Genomic DNA, 19,278 nt, shown 5'->3' with positions numbered 1-19,278 from the left:
AAATATATTAGAGTTTAAAAATAATAAAAATTCCCAATATAAAACAATGATTGCAGCCCGGCTCAGCCGTTCTCCTAGCTTTGTAACTAAAGCAAATCACTTAACTTCTATGAGAATTCTTGAGGTTATCTGAGAATCATTTATTTCAGTATGATTGCAAGAATAAGAGAAATTAAAATGCCTGAAAGTTCTTTGAAAACCCTAAAGTGCTATACAAATATGACTTTACAACATCAAAGATATTTGACTTTATATGCACAGAAATATGTCGCTATGCCCACTGAATATTGCTGGCATGTGATGTGCATCAAAGTTGCCTCCAAATATTCCCACCATGATCATCCAAGCTAATAGATAACAGTGATTTTATACAGGGCACATAAGCAGCATACCAACTCTCTTTAAGAGACAAAAGGAAGTGTTCTAGTTATAACACCTAAATATGGTCAATGTCCAGGTCAATAAAAGTTCTTTTACATATTTGCTGATTTATCTCACCTCTTAGGGCCCCCCTGGGGAACGTGGTAGTCCAGGCCCTGCAGGGCCCCGAGGAGCTCCTGGAGAACCTGGCCGAGATGGTGTCCCTGGAGGTCCAGGAATAAGGGTACAGAGAAACACTCATTTGATTGACACAGCCATTTAGTAAGAAGAAAGGCAAAGAAAGGATTAATGCAAATCAAAGCAAACTGTACTTTTATAGCCTCAAAACAAAGCAAAGTACTCTTAAGATAACTTAAGGTTAGAATTGATGGAAGAAAAACGGAAAATAGAACACTTGACTGAGACATTTTATAGGCAGAAAAATGTGTGTGAATAAAAGGCTGCACATGAAATCTCAGAATTTTACAGGTGGTTATATATATTTTTTAATTATCCTTTTAAAATCACCTGACTGACTGACTTCTTCAATTTAGGGCATGCCTGGAAGCCCAGGAGGACCAGGCAGTGATGGGAAACCAGGACCTCCCGTATGTACATTTTGACATCTCGTTTTATAAGCCCAGTGAATAATGGAATGCACAGTTTGGCCTAGCCTTGATGTATATTGTATAGCCTTTATATGTATATTGTATATTTTGATGAGATCTTTATCAAACCTCTATTAATGTAATTTTTTTCTCATTAGGGAAGTCAAGGAGAAAGTGGCCGACCAGGTCCTCCAGGCCCATCTGGTCCCCGAGGTCAGCCTGGCGTCATGGGTTTCCCTGGTCCTAAAGGAAATGATGTGAGTTCCTTCCTTTATTTCTTCAATAAATATTTGACAGAAGGCTTTTACTTTACATATGGGAGTGTGGAGATGGCCAAAATGTGATCTTCACTTCAAAGCACAGAAGAATATATGAAAATCAAAATACCATGTGAGACAGGGAGCTTTGTGGGGTTTTCTTTCTTTCTTTCTTTCTTTCTTTCTTTCTTTCTTTTTTTCTTTCTTTCTTTTGGGGGGGAGGGGGTTCTGGGGGAAGAGTGGCAAATTTATGGAAATCAAGTTCTGGAAAGTTGATTTTGGTTATGTATGTATGTATGTGTGTGTGGAAGAGGCAGATCGAAAATAAAAGGGAACAAGACAATGAATGATTTCTTTTTGAGAATTATTAACACCTGGCCACTTCTTTAGGGTGCACCAGGCAAGAATGGAGAACGAGGTGGTCCTGGAGGTCCTGGCCCTCAGGTATGTAGCTTTCATTAACTTCTTTCCAACTTTCTATCGATGCATTCATCTCCAACCTATGAGTTCTATTATCTCTGTGACCTCTTCCCTAACTGCTTGATTTTTTAGGGTCCTGCTGGGAAAAATGGTGAAACTGGACCTCAGGGCCCCCCAGGACCTACCGTAAGTTCACTCGCAGAAGGTGAAGGAAGTGAGTGGGAGTGGGGCGGGAAAAAGACCGCGGGAATTGTATAATCTTTGACACTAACTACATCATTCCAGTTCACCAGAGCAGTTATGAAGTTTGGTTACTTAGCTAGCTGAATGCTGAGGGACTAGAAGTAAAGATTAGATAACATGTCTCCTTTGCATCAGTTCCGCAGAGCAGACTCTGGCCTGCTTCCCTCCATTAAGTTTTAAATTAAGTAACGAGCCTGTTGAAAGGAAAACTGTGTCCGTTAAATATGAAAGGGTATTTTGTAATAGAGCTTCTCATTATATCTTTCTACATTAGGGGCCAGCTGGTGACAAAGGAGATGTAGGACCCCCTGGTCCACAAGGATTACAAGTAAGAACTTGTTATTTAAATATCACTGGGCTCCTGCTTTAACCAGACAATTCAGTACTTTCCCTTGAGAGCTATATCTTTGTTGAGCTAATTGAGCTATTTTTTTGTGACACTACTAGATTGTAATACATCTGAAGATGTGTGGGTCTGTTTTCCACCTTGAAATAAAATGACAGCCAATGTTAATAGACAGGCAAAACTTCCATGTCTATTCCAGAATTTTTTTTTTTAATTAAGAATGCATAATTCTTTTTTAAAATATTTTTTTAATGTTTACTTATTTTTGAGAGAGAGAGAGAGACAGAGTGTGACGGGAGAGGGGCAGAGAGAGAGGGAGACACAGAATCTGAAGCAGGCCCCAGGCTCTGAGCTGTCAGCACAGACCCCAACGTGGGGCTTAAACTCATGAACTGTGAGATCATGACCTGAGCCAAAGTCAGATGCTTAACCGACTGAGCCACCCAGGTGCCCCTAAGTATGCATAATCCTTTATGCTTATACTTAATTTTATCATAATTTAAGTTCACATAGCTAAATCCATTTCACCATACTCATTAATTCATTTTTATATGCAGGGAAAAATTGGAGATAAACATAAGTTTGGAAGATATGATTGTCACATCTCTGCCATTGAATTTTGAGAGCCACAAATATCCTAGTCTTAAAAAGATTGCTAAAACCATTTTGAATAACTTGCAGAAGCATACATATGAGAAGCTTTTCTGTAAGCAGTGTTTGAAGTGATTACACAATACAAATATGATCCCTTGTAGGGCTTACCAGGAACCAGTGGACCTCCAGGAGAAAATGGAAAACCTGGAGAACCAGTAAGTTGCATGCCTTTTTTTCAAAACTCAGAAACCAAAAGAATAAATCATAATCATTTATCAGTTATTAACTTTTGCATTTTCTCATGCCACGGTTTCTGAGTTTTAACATTAAGCTTTTAAATATTCATTAACAAAACAAACACAAATTACTTAATCATAGCTATCACATGGAAAGTTTCAATTTTACCATAAAATAAAAGAAAGACTACATAGCTCAAGATTTAACAAATTGTACAAAATGCAAACAAATCAAATGCGTACTTTACTTACATTCATGTAACATGCATTCTGATATAGGCCTAATCATATAATGCCAATCTTCTAGGGTCCAAAGGGTGAAGCTGGTTCACCCGGAACTCCAGGAGGCAAGGTAAATATCTCTATTTACTTTCTAATTTCGTCAGCCTGTTATAGAGCAATTGATTAGTGATTCATTTTTAGTATATCAAGCGAAATAGTCTTTTTTTTTTTAGAAGCACAACATTGCAAATATTTGGTGAATACATTCTGGGTAACTCAAGACATTTCTAGTATATTAGATTTGCTTCATCTGGAAAATCAAATTTTCTGACATGAATAAATGCTACAGAAGCAACTAAGGGCCTGAAGTTGCAAAAGAAAAATCTTTCCAGTGCATTGATTCTGCAGAGGAAAACTGTTTTGGTAGAAAAACTTTATTAAATATTCGCCCTTGTGAATAAAGTAATAAGAACATTTTCAGAGCAAGCTCATCAGATCAGGAATCAAAGTTACCTCGTTGACACAGACTCTTTTTTGTTTTCCATTTCTCATTCAGTTGATCAAATGTCTTTTTGTAACTATAAAAATTTCCATATTGTTCAAAAATATACAGTAAGAAGCGAGCGGTGTGCATCAGAATAATACAATTCAGGGTGGTTTGGTTTGGTTTTTAGCATTGGGCTTTCTAACAGAGCTATTCCATTTTCCTCCCACAGGGTGATTCCGGTGCCCCCGGTGAACGTGGGCCCCCTGGAGCCTTGGGGCCCGCTGGACCGAGAGGTGGAGCTGGCCCCCCTGGTCCCGAAGGAGGAAAGGTAACTCCACATGGTTCATTTTACCTAGATTTCACAAAATGCACTCGATCTCCTTCTTCTGGTTTACTATTTGTCCCTTAATTTCAGGGGCCTGCTGGTCCCCCTGGGCCACCTGGCGCTGCTGGGACTCCTGGTCTGCAAGGGATGCCTGGAGAAAGAGGAGGTCCTGGAGGCCCTGGTCCCAAGGGTGACAAGGTACCGACATATCTGCTGTTAATTATGTCATGAAACAGACTTCATAGTTTGAAGGAAAGAAACATTGTTGTAAAGTAACCTCTTTTCAAAACTAATGTTACCGTTTTAATAGTAAATGAAAATTGAGATGTATTGCCAGGGCAACTATTAATCGGAACACCTACTGTACATCACAGCAGACCGTAAGGGTTGCTCTTCTTCTTGACAGATTTTCATTGAGGATGATTCTAATGGGATGACATTGGCTTTTATTTGACAGGGTGAACCAGGCAGTTCAGGTACTGATGGTGCTCCAGGGAAAGATGGTCCAAGGGTGAGTATTCGCACTGGGGAAAAATAAGACTTACCCGTATGTGACAAGGAATAGTTCCTCTCCTCAACCTATATTTGCTCTAAGAACTCATCATGATAACTTATACCATGTTTTGCCATTTTCTGGCCATTAGGAAGGCCCAAATGACTTGACTGTTAAAATTCCTGTTTTATATCTATCATTAGCTGATAGTTCAATAGTGACCTGAGAATAGAAAAATCTCAAAATTGTGATAAAGGTTACTTACAAACTAAAGTCACAGTGACTCACTAAAATCCAAGATAATCAATACTGCTCATGATTTTATGAAAATTATAATTCTGTGGTATAGTCATACCATGGAATACTACTTAGCAATAAAAAGGAATGAACTAGTCATCCATGCAACAACTTATACAGACCTCAAGGACACCATGGTGAGTGAAAAAAAGTCAACCTCAAATGGATACACGCTGTGTGATTCCATCCATGTAACACTTATGAAATGACATAATCAGTGATTGCCAGCAGTTAAGAATAGGGGAGAGGGGGGCGCCTGGGTGGCGCAGTCGGTTAAGCGTCCGACTTCAGCCAGGTCACGATCTCGCGGTCCGTGAGTTCGAGCCCCGCGTCGGGCTCTGGGCTGATGGCTCAGAGCCTGGAGCCTGTTTCCGATTCTGTGTCTCCCTCTCTCTCTGCCCCTCCCCCGTTCATGCTCTGTCTCTCTCTGTCTCAAAAATAAATAAACGTTGAAAAAAAAATTTAAAGAGAACACAAGCATTAAAACCACTTGTGTTTAAAAAAAAAAAAAAAAAAGAATAGGGGAGAGGAAGATGGGCGTGACTAAAAGAGGTGATGTGAGGGAGTTTTGCAGTGATGGTACGTTTGAGTATCTTGATTATGGTGGTAGTCGTATAAGGCTGCACTTCATAAAGTTGTGTAGAGCTTAGGCACACCCACCCTCACAAGTGAGTGCATATAAAACTGCTGAAACCTGGGGGTGCCTGGGTGGCTCATCCGGTTGAGCATCCGACTTCATCTCAGGTCATGATCTCACCACTTGCGGGTTCGAGCCCTGCGTCAGACTCTGTGCTGACAGCTCAGAGCCTGGAGCCTGCTTCAGATTCTGTGTCCCGCTCTCTCTCTGCCCCTCCCTCGCTCGTGATCTGTCTCTCTCTCTCTCACACAAATAAATAAAACATTAAAAAAAAAACTGCTGAAACCTGAATAAGCTCTATAGATCATACCAACATCAGTTTCTTGGTTTTGATATTGTATGATGATTGTGTAAGATGTTAACATTGAGGGATGCTGGGAGACAAGTGCACAGGATTTTCCTGTAAATTCTTTTGCAACCTCCCAGGAATCTATAACTACTTCAAAATAGGGGTTAAAAACAAACAAAATGAAAAAAAGTTACCATCAATTATATTCACATTAGCAAACACATTGTAGAAGACTGCAGCAAATAAGCACCATAATTAAGTCATTGCATAGATGTTACATTTACTATAGTTGCCTTAAAGAAGTTCATAAAAATTTCACTTTTAATAGACTTGGGTAAACCATCATCCAATTAAGAAAAAACTAGTGTCTCATTTATGTAACATGAGTAAAACTTCCATATTTGAAAATGTCAATCTGAAAACTTTAATATGTGTATTTATACTCTGAGTAGTTAAATTAAACATTTTGTATTATCAAGCAGTTGTATAAGGCAATGTACCTTAATTTTAAAAAGAGATTACTGTAAGATCTTACAGCACATCATTTATCTTCTGCAGTGGAAAGAAAAATGAATCAATAAATGGTCACTGAATCTTACAGTCTTTTAGAGGCATCTCCAGAGAATCTTATATTTATTAAGGTCTGCAGTATTTACACTCCAAGTGAAGCATATCATTGGAGTCATAAAAAAAGTCCTACTATCTAGTTCAGTAGATGAATGTTATGTCTATATTCTCTCTGTTTGATTAACAGGAAAAAGGATGCTTTTTATCTTTAAAATTAAAAATGTATTTCTATTTTCTCCAGGGTCCTACTGGTCCCATTGGTCCTCCTGGCCCAGCTGGCCAGCCTGGAGATAAGGTAACACTTAATACTTGCTATAAACAAAAAGAAACTATCCTTGGCTTTTTGGATGCAAGGCAATATTTTTTCCCTCTTGTTTTCAGGGTGAAGGTGGTGCCCCTGGACTTCCGGGTATAGCTGGTCCTCGTGGTGGCCCTGTAAGTGTTAAAGACATCTTCAGTGTGCTTGTTAACCCCACACGGCCAGGCAGCTATGTGGGCTTGCTTCTTTGGCAATTCTGCCCCGGGCCCCTGAATCTCAATGGCGGGATACCGTTTTCTTAGGAATCATACGACATGCCAAGGCCAAAGTCCTTAAATCTAAAATTCACAAGAGACAGTTTTAAATCACACTTTCTCTCCGAAATAATCCTGGAAAAATGTAAAAAACTCACAAGTAATATACATTTGTAAATAAGTATTTCTCAAGCCTACAGGATTGTTGCCTGAGGCACCTTCTAGATCTAAAATTCTCTACCTTCAGAATTTGCAACTCAGGACAGATATATACTAAATGGTTTTAATTAATTAATCGATTTATCAATTAACTCTTTTACTACATTTTTAAATACTTCCATTGTTTAGAAGTTCTGTGATTACACTTCAAAATTCTCAAATTATTTTTCTTGCAAATAGTAGAACAATCAGAGGCAGAAAGAATCCAAGGTTTTGGTGTTGTCCACTCCTAATGTTGTTGAGAAATGGAAAAGTCTTCACAAGTTAAACCATGTCAGCTAGCTTGGCATACTTCCTGCTTGAAGGAAAGATAAGATGGTACAGAGGGTGATATAGCATTGTCCCTTTGGAAAGATGTCTTCACTGTGACCAATGAGAATATTTTTCACTTCAGGGTGAGAGAGGTGAACATGGGCCTCCAGGACCTGCTGGCTTCCCTGGTGCTCCTGTAAGTATGAACACATATGAGTCACACAGCCCAGAATCACTCTCTTGCTGGAAAACACACGTTTGAATCTGGATTCTAGTCAAGCCTCAGCTGGTCCTTCCCTATAGCGTTATTTTGCCCACCGCTTTTTGTTTTTCACTTCATTCATACTCTTTAAAAGATGGAGATAAAAATACCTTCCCTGCCTTTATGCCTCATCAAGGAGGCTCCCAAGATACCCTAGATTTTAAAACACTGAAAATTGTTAAAGTTATTCTATTATAAAATGATACTAATTAAAATTCACTCTAAACCTTATCTTTCTCAAATGAATTTAGGGGTGCTTATTTATAAAGCATAATCCTTGGAAAGACTTTCTCCCTTAGGACAAATAACATACATCTTAACATTTTCTTGATACTTTTATCATGGAAGTATTTTCATCGGCTTTGTTTTGCCATGTCTTCAAAAAACCTGCTCTTCCAATTCTATTTCACCATCTCTTCCAATTCTATTTTCTGAAGAAAGAGTATGATAGGCCAAGTGTATTGTGAAGGGTGTCAGCTCACAAGTGCTTGTCATTTCTGAATGCAGGGACAGAATGGTGAGCCCGGTGCTAAAGGAGAAAGAGGTGCTCCTGGTGAGAAAGGTGAAGGAGGCCCCCCTGGAGTCGCAGGGCCCCCCGGAGGTTCTGGGCCCGCTGTGAGTATTCTCCTTCAGTGAGCTTTTGAATAGAAAACCCTCGGGTTCCTGGATAGTCTAATACTTCGTACTGAAGGAGATTCTCATGGTGACAAGCTTATAGTCTTCCTTGGAATATAGTTCGGAGTTTGAAGCTTGGCTCCAACAGCCTCAATCAAGTTGCTTTAACCACCTCGTGGTTACTGTCTTGTTGATTTGCGTTTGTTCATTTGTAGGTCTGCTGTAGCTTTTTCCCCCAGTTTTATTTAGATATAATTGACAAATAGCAGTGGGCCAGTTTAAGGTGTACCACCCAATGATTTGATACGGGTTCACGCTGCAAAGTGATTATCATTATAAGTAGAGTTAGTGTTTTTCAAAGACCTAATGCTTCTGTGAAATTTTGATTTTGGTGCTATTCTGATCAACCGTGTCTACCTCTATTCTATATAGGGTCCCCCTGGTCCCCAGGGTGTCAAAGGTGAACGTGGCAGTCCTGGTGGTCCCGTAAGTATTGATTCTCTTAAACTGGCATTCTCTAAACTCTTATTGAAAAGCAAGAATTAATATCAATCTGTATAAAAACTGCATTGAAAGCACTAGATCCCTGTAGAGGGTGTAAAAACTATAATGCAGAACCTAGCACGTTTCTCACACTTGATATTTGTTTTTAGCAGTTTGTTAGTCATTCTCCTTAACTTCTGAAATTCACAAAAATATTATCATTTCCCAGGGTTCTGCTGGCTTCCCCGGTGGTCGTGGTCCTCCTGGTCCTCCTGGTAATAATGTAAGTATTTTTTAAAATATTTTTTCTTTATTCCATGAAGAATATTCATATATGCCCAGAATGAGAAACCCACCCTTTGCAACTTTTCTGTATTAAGTCCCATATAAAATGTGAGAGGGAAGACAAATCCACTTTTTCATTAGAAAATACTCAAGTTTCAAAATTTTCTTTGTAGGGGAACCCAGGCCCCCCAGGCCCCACCGGTGCTCCAGGCAAGGATGGGCCCCCTGGTCCACCTGGTAGCAGTGGTGCTCCTGGAAGCCCTGGAGTGTCTGGACCCAAAGGTGATGCTGGCCAGCCTGGTGAGAAGGGATCTCCTGGCGCCCAGGGCCCCCCGGTGAGTGGTTTCGTTGCTTTCTTGATTGAAAATACTGTTTTCTTTGTAATGACGAATTCAGTAGAGGAAAACATAGTCACACAAAGAACTAAGGCTTTATTATTTGCTCAACAGGGAGCTCCAGGTCCACTTGGCATTGCCGGGATTACGGGAGCAAGGGGTCTTGCAGGACCACCAGGCATACCAGGTCCCAGGGGAAACCCAGGCCCGCAGGGCGTCAAGGTGAGTGTGGCCATCTCTCACACGACTCTGGTTTCCTTTGGTAGCCTTTGGAGATCGCTTAACCATAATAAGTATGTAATGAGCAAATTTTCCTCTCATAGAAGCAAATTCTTGATCTTTTCATATTATTAAAAGGCTGCAGAACACAAAAACAACACACATCATAGGGCAGCCTTGAACGTTAACACAAATAAGTTGATATCACAGAAAATATCTTGCCATCTTAAATACTTCTATCAGATTTGTGAGCATTCTTTCGTTTGCTGACTGTCAGTTTTGAAGAGGGAAATAGTTTATAGATCTATGAAAGCCTTTAATTAATACCATTTTTCCATCAACTCAATTTATTTTGCACTCCTAGTGCTTAGCATCTTAAATACCCATTTAAAAATGAGGTAATATAATTCAGTATTATTAGGGCTCACATTTTGACACTTTGAGTACCTCTTCAAGTAAAATGTCATATAATATTGTAATGAAGTTCAGATATAACATTTAAGCGGATTCAATTTATAAGAACATATCTGATAAATGTATATTCTTTAGATAGAGCAAATGTCCAAAATAACCTAATTCTAATGGTTGTTATAAACCTATAATTTCATGATGGTTAATCATTATTTTTTTCTTACAATGGTTATGTCTATTTATACATCTCATATTGGGATGTATTCGGAATAATATAACCATGTAATTACTTAGCTGTTTGGTATCCAGAGTCACTGGGCAATGTGGAAAATGCAGGAAACTTGCTTCCCCACGGCTTTTCCTCAATGGTGGGGATAGTTTTAGGAAAAAAAAATCAATAGAATTTTAATAAAACAAAGTTTTTCCTTGAAAAATAAGGACATCTCATAACATTATATTGATCGATTGCTTAAGATAAAATAAGAAAACAAAATGTCTTTGATTTCTTTGTGCACAGGGTGAAAGTGGGAAACCAGGATCTCCTGGGCACAATGGAGAACGTGGTGCTCCTGGACCCCAGGGTCTTCCTGGTCTGGCTGGTGCAGCTGGTGAACCTGGAAGGGATGTAAGTGCTAACTCTTAGTAAATATCCAATTATCCAGATAGTATTTGGCAATCTATTTAAGCAAGGGTCGAATTGTGCCTTAATGTCTAAGAGTGTAAATATTGCCAAATTCCAGAGTTCTCCTTTCCTTAATAACAATATAACCTTTCTATTACAATTTAGAATAATCGTAAATGCTCATGTTCATTAATATTTACCTGATGAATGATCATTAATGTAGCAGCATATGAATGCTAGCCAAATAAAGAAACAAGTTGAGGATGGGGAGACCCCAATTTACAGCATCCCTCCTGTGTGAAAACGTGCTGCGTGTTATCCGTGATTAAGGTTCTTCTTAAATTGTAGATTTCCAGGGGCGCCTGGGTGGCGCAGTCGGTTAAGCGTCCGACTTCAGCCAGGTCACGATCTCGTGGTCCGTGAGTTCGAGCCCCGCGTCGGGCTCCGGGCTGATGGCTCGGAGCCTGGAGCCTGCTTCCGATTCTGTGTCTCCCTCTCTCTCTGCCCCTCCCCCGTTCACGCTCTGTCTCTCTCTGTCCCCAAATAAAAAAAAAACGTTGAAAAAAAATTGTAGATTTCCATTATCAGCTTAAATTACTATTTCTCAAGCTTTTTAAAAACAATTTATTTATTTTGAGAGAAAGAGAGAGAGAGTGAGAGAATGTGAGTGAGGAGGGACAGAGAGAGAAAGTGAGAGAGAGAATCCCAAGCAAGCTCTGCACTTGTCAGCGCAGAGCCTGATGCAGGGCTTGAACTCACAAACCATGGGATCATGACCTGAGCTACAATCAAAAGTCAGATATTTAACCGACTGAGCCACACAGGTACATCAGCTTCTCAAGCTTTCTCTATTATCTCTTTCCTAGGGATCCCTTTTAGACATTTTTTTCCCTAATCACTTCTCCCCTTCTCATCTGTGAAATTTTAGTGACATAGGTATACTGCTTATCTATTTACACGTTGTGACCCTTTGAAGCATCATAGCCATTGGAATATCTAAGATTTTTCAGTCCTAAGCAAGAACCAGGTTTAAAACAATTTTTTTTACTGTTTATTCAGTCTTGAGAGACAGAGAGAGAAAGAGGGTGAGCGGGAGAGTGGCAGAGAGAGAGGGAGACACAGAATCCGAAGCAGGGTCCAGGCTCTGAGCTGTCAGCACAGAGCTCAGTGTGGGGATGAACTCATGGACCTTGAGATCATGACCTGAGTCGAAGTGGACCACTTAACCAACTGAGCCACCCAAGCACCCTGCTGGGAACTAGTTTTTATGCTCTTTGGATGCTGTTGCTACCATTGAGAATACATGGCTTGGATAGTATTTGAATGGTTCCAAAGAGTTTGATTTCTTTTCTCCTTTTTTTGTTTTTTTTTTTTAAATCAGGGAAACCCAGGATCAGATGGTCTGCCAGGCCGAGATGGAGCTCCTGGTGGCAAGGTATAATAAACCCATAACCCAGGTAATCCAAGTTTGTGTACTTAAAGCAATAACTACTGATCATATTTATTTGGGGTCTGTGAATTTGTCCTCAGGGTGACCGTGGAGAAAACGGCTCTCCTGGTCCTCCTGGTGCTCCTGGTCATCCAGGCCCACCTGGCCCCGTCGGTCCGGCTGGAAAGAATGGTGACAGAGGAGAAACTGTGAGTTCTAATGAGCACTCTCTTTCTTTGCTTACCTCCTTTCCTCCAGATCTGCCAACCAAACGACCTACTATCATTCATTTCAGTTTTTATCCTAGTTGTTCCTTAGGTAACTGTGGTAATAAAGGTGTCTGATAAATTTCTGGCAGTAGTCAATGAGGAATTCATTAGTAAATTCAAAGCAGCTTTAATCAGACCAATTGTATATTCACTGGGTGAATGCAAGGCTGAATTAACAAGCCTTTCTTGGATTTCCTGTTTGGAGCCCTTGGTAAAGATATACATAGGGAAAGCTCTTTGAAGGAGAAAATGGCACTTTCAATGCTAGTGTGCATACTATTCTTCCATCACTGTGAAACTATTCACTTTTAAAGGAAAGAAACCTATATCAATTAATAAACAATTCCCTGTGTGTTTGGTTTTATTTCAGGGCCCTGCTGGTCCTTCTGGGGCTCCAGGTCCTGCTGGCTCCCGAGGTGCTCCTGTGAGTTGTTTTTTTTTTTTTTTAACTCATTCCACGGTATAAGAAGTGTTCTATTTTCCAGCCTGTTCAGAAAAGGAGATGACAAAACACGCCACTATGGGACAGAATTTTAAGTTTCCTTTCATGATACAGAAAGCAGTTCAGGATCTAAAAGTTTCTTGGGGCCAAGGACTTATATATCAGACACTGGAGTTTCATGCCATTATCCATCCAGAAATGAAAGTTACAAGAACAATCTTTATTGTTGCATGTATGCAGTGTCGATGGGATCTGTAGCTAATAGAATGTCATCAAATAGACTTAATTGCTATAAATTCTGTTTTGTGTTACTAATATGTATGTGTGTTTATGACCTTAATTTGAAATGTGTTTGTAAAGGGTCCCCAAGGCCCACGTGGTGACAAAGGTGAAACAGGTGAACGTGGTTCTAATGGCATCAAAGGACATCGAGGATTCCCTGGTAATCCAGGAGCCCCAGGTGCTCCAGTAAGTGCATCCATTTTGTTAGAAAATCCCCTTCGGTGTGTGTTAACTGATGAGATAGGCAAATGGTAGAGACCAAAAGTAGAAAAATGCCCATCTTTAAGAGAAGATGCTAACAGAGAGGTGAGAAAGGGTTCAAGGGCTTATCTGAAATAGTAGTTGGCATGAGACAGTGGGGAGATTAAGGAAAGAGAAAACCTTTTTCCACCATGATCCCCATGTTTCTTGATTTGATCGTGAGTGTACAGTTTCATAAATCTTTCAGAAGTCTACGGGGCGCCTGGGTGGCGCAGTCGGTTAAGCGTCCGACTTCAGCCAGGTCACGATCTCGCGGTCCGTGAGTTCGAGCCCCGCGTCGGGCTCTGGGCTGATGGCTCAGAGCCTGGAGCTTGTTTCCGATTCTGTGTCTCCCTCTCTCTCTGCCCCTCCCCCGTTCATGCTCTGTCTCTCTCTGTCCCAAAAATAAATAAACGTTGAAAAAAAAAATTAAAAAAAAAAAAAAAAAGAAGTCTTCATTTATATCCACCCTTCTCTTCCTTGCAGGGTCCTGCTGGTCACCAAGGTGCAGTTGGTAGTCCAGGACCCGCAGGCCCCAGAGTAAGTGCCACAGAATGATATTGGAAAATCAGTGTTTTTAAAATGTTAGCACTGGAGAAAGATATTCTAGCACTGTGATATCATGACATTTTTTAGGGACCTGTTGGACCCAGTGGGCCCCCCGGCAAAGATGGAACAAGTGGACATCCAGGTCCCATTGGACCCCCAGGGCCTCGAGGTAACAGAGGTGAAAGAGGATCTGAGGTAAGACATCTCTTACAAATATGTGCATTTAATGTGCTGCAATCTTCATGTTTCCAGAAACACTTTGCAAGACTTTAAAACTGAGAGAGTGAGTTAAACACAATGTAAGCATCCAGTTTAATTTAGAAAATGAGCAATGGCTTTAAGACATTCTCTACCACATTAAGACTTTCTCCAGCACACGATAGCCACAAGAGAAAAAACCTTTTTGCAGTTCGATCGGAGAGCAGTTGTTTCAGAATAAAGGCAAAAGCCCAAGTAACCAAATGAACTCTGCCAGTGTTGATTTCACACTAGAGATCTCACAATCACGATAATCATAATAATTTGCAAGCGTGTGGTACATCTCACTTCTCAAACAGCTGCCATGACTCCTGTTTTGCTACTGGTACCGTCATTCCTACTTCCTTCCTATCCTACGTCTTTGGCATAAGTGGAATGAAACCCTTATCCCCCCAAGTTAACACATGTGGTAATTGAAACGCAAATAAGTCATCAGCCCAAAGACACAAAGTTAATGACAAATCCGGGGTCAGAATCTAGGTTTCTGGTCATATTTCCTCTGTCATGTCAGAATTAGAGTTGTTTACATCATTTATTCAGAAGCAAACATGATAGAGTAAAATTTGTGCTCTAACTCCACTGATTCGTATACAGGGGAGCACAATAAATCTCATGGCAACAAATTGAATGTATTATAATTCGGTTATCATTTGATTATAAAACAACTCAAATAAATCTTTCTTAAAATAATTTTGATGACATAACATGACTGTTTTTAATGCATTTTATTGGCCTAACAACATGTTCTTTCAGCAAAGACCAAGTACACCTCAATGATGCCTGTTCTTACCCATCCTAGGGCTCCCCAGGTCACCCAGGACAACCGGGTCCTCCTGGACCTCCTGGTGCCCCTGGTCCATGCTGTGGTGCTGGTGGGGGTGTTGTCTTCCCTAGTATTGGAGGTGAAAAAGCTGGCGGATTTGCCCCATATTATGGAGATGAACCAATGGATTTCAAAATCAACACCGAGGAGATTATGACCTCACTCAAATCAGTCAATGGACAGATAGAGAGCCTCATTAGTCCTGATGGGTCCCGTAAACACCCAGCTCGGAACTGCCGAGACCTGAAGTTCTGCCATCCTGAACTCCAGAGTGGTATGTTGGGGAGTTTTTTGTATTCATGGCAACAGGACTCCAGAGAAAGCTGCTTATATTAGAATTGGGGGAAAAGAAAACTTTCACTGAAAATAGAAAAAATGTTATAGCCAAAACAGTACTTAAAGAATGTTAGTTGAATTGAAACTGCTTGATATTTTAAGAAAATAGAAACTGAAGGTGTACTTTGGCTGTAACATAAATGCCTTCAAAATATTCCAAACGTGGGAAAATTTAAAGACAGTTTTGCAGAAATTTTAATATAAGTCATAGTCTGGTATGTTTCTGCATATCATTCCAAAGTTATTTGAATGATAAAGCAACATATATCACAGTGTTTTCAGGATAAAATTTATATAGCTTGATAACAGACATCATTTGCAATTTAATTTTGCAGTATTTATTTAATGCAATTAATTTTTAATAAATCTAATTATTAGATTTTTCATATTAAGAAACAATGAAATGAAAAATCCCAGACTTATATAAAATAAAATCAAATATTGTAATATTATAAGGTTTTGCATATATTGGGTTAATTCTTTCTGAGAGGCAAAGATTATTTCAGGCTTTCAAGTATCTCGGCAATGGAACATTGTCTTTGTTAGGAGTCATTTCTGAAAATTACTTAAAATAGAGACTAACCATGAGTGGGTTAAACCTACTGGCATAGATCTAGATTAGACCAAAAGCTTACATTAGTTAGTAAACCCACATTAAATAGATAATCATCTTAAAAGAGAGGGAGAGAGTTCAATAAATACAAAATACCAATCAAAATGTCTTGGCTTACTATATCATTATTTTTCAATATCAAGCTATATTGTACATCAGTGCTTTTTAATTATCATAGCTAACTCTTTACCTCAAGAATTTCAATCTAAAATTTTCTATATTATATTGTACTATAAAATACAAATACATTAGCAAGTAACATTTTGCATGCCTTACCAGGTAAACAAACAAAATCATTCTGGCCCAAACTTCATTACTGGATTTTATAACCAATTCCCATTCTTTTGTGTGTGTGTGTGTGACCATTCAGGAGAATATTGGATTGATCCTAACCAAGGCTGCAAGTTGGATGCTATTAAAGTATTCTGTAATATGGAAACTGGGGAAACATGCATAAATGCCAGTCCTGTGAATGTTCCACGTAAGAACTGGTGGATAGATTCTGGTGCTGAGAAGAAACATGTTTGGTTTGGAGAAACCATGGATGGTGGTTTTCAGGTAATAAAGGATATATTTTTTTAACTAAATCATTCCTACTTACCTGACTTTTCTGGTTCCATCTACTTGTTTATCACAAAGCTAAGTTAGTTAATAAATAGAAGAGCCCAAATGATTTTATGTATTCAGGTGACTAATTTTATAACTTTTATAACGTCTCTCCCAAAGTTAGGTTAGACTGAATTATGCTTTTTTAAATTTAAATTTTATTTTTTTAAAGTTACATCCAAATTAGTTAGCATATAGTGCAACAATGATTTCAGGAGTAGATTCCTTATTCTTGTATGCAACCCCCTTTCTTTCAATTCTTAACACCTTTTTTTACTCTAGCGTCATATGTTATACATGCAATAAAACATATTTGTATATAAAATATTCATTCATAAAATATACGAATAACCTACATTATAATGACCATATTATACTGCATGAATCCCTTAGGAAATACGGTTGCAACTAAGATATTCAAGCAGTTTTGTTTGTTCCCTTCCACAGTTTAGCTATGGCAATCCTGACCTTCCTGAAGATGTCCTCGATGTCCAGCTGGCATTCCTCCGACTTCTCTCCAGCCGGGCCTCCCAAAACATCACGTATCACTGCAAGAATAGCATTGCATACATGGATCAGGCCAGTGGGAATGTAAAGAAAGCCCTGAGGCTGATGGGTTCAAATGAAGGTGAATTCAAGGCTGAAGGGAATAGCAAATTCACATACACAGTTCTGGAGGATGGTTGCACTGTAAGTAATAACATTTTTATAAGCAAGGGTCATAATGATCTCAGCATTTTTAGTTTAATCATGCTATTTTGAAAAGCAGAAAGGAAAATAATGAGGGTGAACAAAAGATAGCATTTGGTGCAAGTCCCATAGAATCTACTGATTCATTGCAGGGAATGTTCGATACTACACAAAAAAATATATCTTCCCAACCTCCAGGTGAAATCAGTTGAAATGAAAGCAATTGAAAAATTTAAATCCATAATATAAACTTCATCAGATAATCTGGATGCTTACTATACATTCTGCATAATAGCCCTCATATGGACTCAAATCTAAAATCTCTGCTTTCTTCTCAATTTTCAAGGTTAACTTTAAATCTATTCTTTGTTTTTACCATTTATGACCAAAGGGAGAAAACACTTCTAGAATTACAAATTCCATTACGAGAGACCTATCCACTTCTAGTAAACCTGTCATCTACTTGGTAGCTGTGACCAGACAGAACCAGGCCTCCTGAGAATGCACTGGCCTGTAGCGATCTCTCTGCTGGGTTTTCTTTGAAGTTCTATAGGGTTTTGATGAACAATATGGTTTATTATCTCGTATGATTATAGCTTTAAAATGGAACAGGTCTCATATGCATGGAAGATAACATGGCAAGTTAGCAATTCCCTTAGAGCAAACTATCTTTTTTAACCTGGTCAGTCAGAGGAAGTGTCTGAGTAATTATAATGTCATAATCACTTACATTGTTTTGCTCTTTTTTACAGAAACACACTGGGGAATGGGGCAAAACAGTCTTCGAATATCGAACACGCAAGGCCGTGAGATTACCTATTGTAGATATTGCACCCTATGATGTTGGTGGTCCTGATCAAGAATTTGGTGTGGACATTGGCCCCGTTTGCTTTTTATAAACCAAACTCTATCTGAAACCCCAGCAAAAAAACTCACACCCCATATGTGTTCCTCTCGTTCTAACCTTGTCAACCAGTACAAGTGACCAACTCGATTCCAGTTATTTATTTCCAAAAGTTTTGGAAAAAGTATAATTTGGCAAAAAAGGATACTTTTTTTTTTTGCTGTTACACCAAATACAGTTCAAATGCTTTTTGTTCTATTTTTTTACCAATTCCAATTTCAAAATGTCTCAATGGTGCTATAATAAATAAACTTCAACACTCTTAAAATAACACTGTGTTACATTCTTTGAATCCTAGCCCATTTGCAGAGCAATGACTAGGCTTACCATTAAAAGATAACCTTTCTTTCTGAAATAGTCAAACATGAAATTAGGAAAGACCTCCCTGTTTCAACTACCTCAACCTGGTCAGAAATACAGATGAATTCTAGAAGTCCCGGAAGACGAGAAAAATTATATAAATCGGCAAAACTTATGAATGTCATTCATTCACTTCCCAAAAAAGTGATAGCGTAAGAAAAAAGTATAGCATAAGAATTTAAGGAAATATTTTAAAATCCACATTTGAATCTTGGATACCAACTGCTTTTAAAGGTGCTTTTCTCTTTTCTTGTCATTGCTGAAACGATCAAGATTACTGATATTTGGGAAGGCTTTGAAGACACATATTATGGTGCTAATGTACTTTCACTTTAAAAACTCTAGGTCAGAGTTGTTGCCTTGCTTTCAAAACATAAATGCACACCATCTGTACATGTCTCCTGTCAAAAAGATTTATTGGCGTGTCTCTCCCTTGATCCTGTAAAAGTCAACAACAAGAAACAAATGAGGCTGCTGTTGTCACAGTAACACAGAGAATGTGTTGAAACTTAACTTTGTAAACTTGTATGTGGTTGTTGATCTTTTTTTCTTACAGACACCCATAATAAAATATCATAATAAAACACTCCTGGTTTTTGTCACTTTTCATAGCTACAAGAAATGCATGTGTACACTCATGAACTCTGGAGCATATTGAATTCTTTAAGCATACTTGAAAAAAGGCATATTGAATTCTAACTCTCTAGCTTAGTAATGTAACGAGCTCAGGAATATGAGATAATAATCTCTGTTCAGAAGAGAGATAATGCTCAGTGGGGAATCTCGCAGATTTTTACATCAGATTTTTACATCAGTGAAACTCCTGGGGCATATTGAAAACTGAGGATGTTCTATTTGAGTCATCCTTGGAAATAATAAC

General features: G+C 38.9%; 1 protein-coding gene across 1 annotated transcript in view; it reads left to right on the top strand.

Annotated features, from left to right (window-relative positions):
- The window catches only part of COL3A1 (collagen type III alpha 1 chain), a 41,129-nt gene extending 22,145 nt beyond the window's left edge, over window positions 1-18,984 (top strand). The window contains exons 22-51 of the mRNA XM_047870481.1: window positions 506-604; window positions 915-968; window positions 1,127-1,225; window positions 1,616-1,669; window positions 1,778-1,831; window positions 2,163-2,216; window positions 2,990-3,043; window positions 3,372-3,416; window positions 4,003-4,101; window positions 4,189-4,296; window positions 4,556-4,609; window positions 6,623-6,676; window positions 6,763-6,816; window positions 7,508-7,561; window positions 8,135-8,242; window positions 8,675-8,728; window positions 8,955-9,008; window positions 9,184-9,345; window positions 9,460-9,567; window positions 10,493-10,600; window positions 11,979-12,032; window positions 12,128-12,235; window positions 12,666-12,719; window positions 13,098-13,205; window positions 13,746-13,799; window positions 13,896-14,003; window positions 14,866-15,163; window positions 16,209-16,396; window positions 16,892-17,134; window positions 17,887-18,984. Of these exons, the coding sequence (XP_047726437.1) occupies window positions 506-604; window positions 915-968; window positions 1,127-1,225; window positions 1,616-1,669; window positions 1,778-1,831; window positions 2,163-2,216; window positions 2,990-3,043; window positions 3,372-3,416; window positions 4,003-4,101; window positions 4,189-4,296; window positions 4,556-4,609; window positions 6,623-6,676; window positions 6,763-6,816; window positions 7,508-7,561; window positions 8,135-8,242; window positions 8,675-8,728; window positions 8,955-9,008; window positions 9,184-9,345; window positions 9,460-9,567; window positions 10,493-10,600; window positions 11,979-12,032; window positions 12,128-12,235; window positions 12,666-12,719; window positions 13,098-13,205; window positions 13,746-13,799; window positions 13,896-14,003; window positions 14,866-15,163; window positions 16,209-16,396; window positions 16,892-17,134; window positions 17,887-18,033 (2,892 nt within the window). The 3' untranslated portion in view covers window positions 18,034-18,984. The remainder of the gene's footprint in view (window positions 1-505; window positions 605-914; window positions 969-1,126; window positions 1,226-1,615; window positions 1,670-1,777; window positions 1,832-2,162; window positions 2,217-2,989; window positions 3,044-3,371; window positions 3,417-4,002; window positions 4,102-4,188; window positions 4,297-4,555; window positions 4,610-6,622; window positions 6,677-6,762; window positions 6,817-7,507; window positions 7,562-8,134; window positions 8,243-8,674; window positions 8,729-8,954; window positions 9,009-9,183; window positions 9,346-9,459; window positions 9,568-10,492; window positions 10,601-11,978; window positions 12,033-12,127; window positions 12,236-12,665; window positions 12,720-13,097; window positions 13,206-13,745; window positions 13,800-13,895; window positions 14,004-14,865; window positions 15,164-16,208; window positions 16,397-16,891; window positions 17,135-17,886) is intronic.
- The last annotated feature ends 294 nt before the right edge of the window (window positions 18,985-19,278 follow it).

This window comes from Prionailurus viverrinus, chromosome C1, assembly GCF_022837055.1.
Source record: "Prionailurus viverrinus isolate Anna chromosome C1, UM_Priviv_1.0, whole genome shotgun sequence".
NCBI lineage: Eukaryota > Metazoa > Chordata > Mammalia > Carnivora > Felidae > Prionailurus > Prionailurus viverrinus.
The sequence above is the reverse complement of the archived record's forward strand: the minus strand, read 5'-3'. Positions and strand labels throughout refer to the sequence as shown.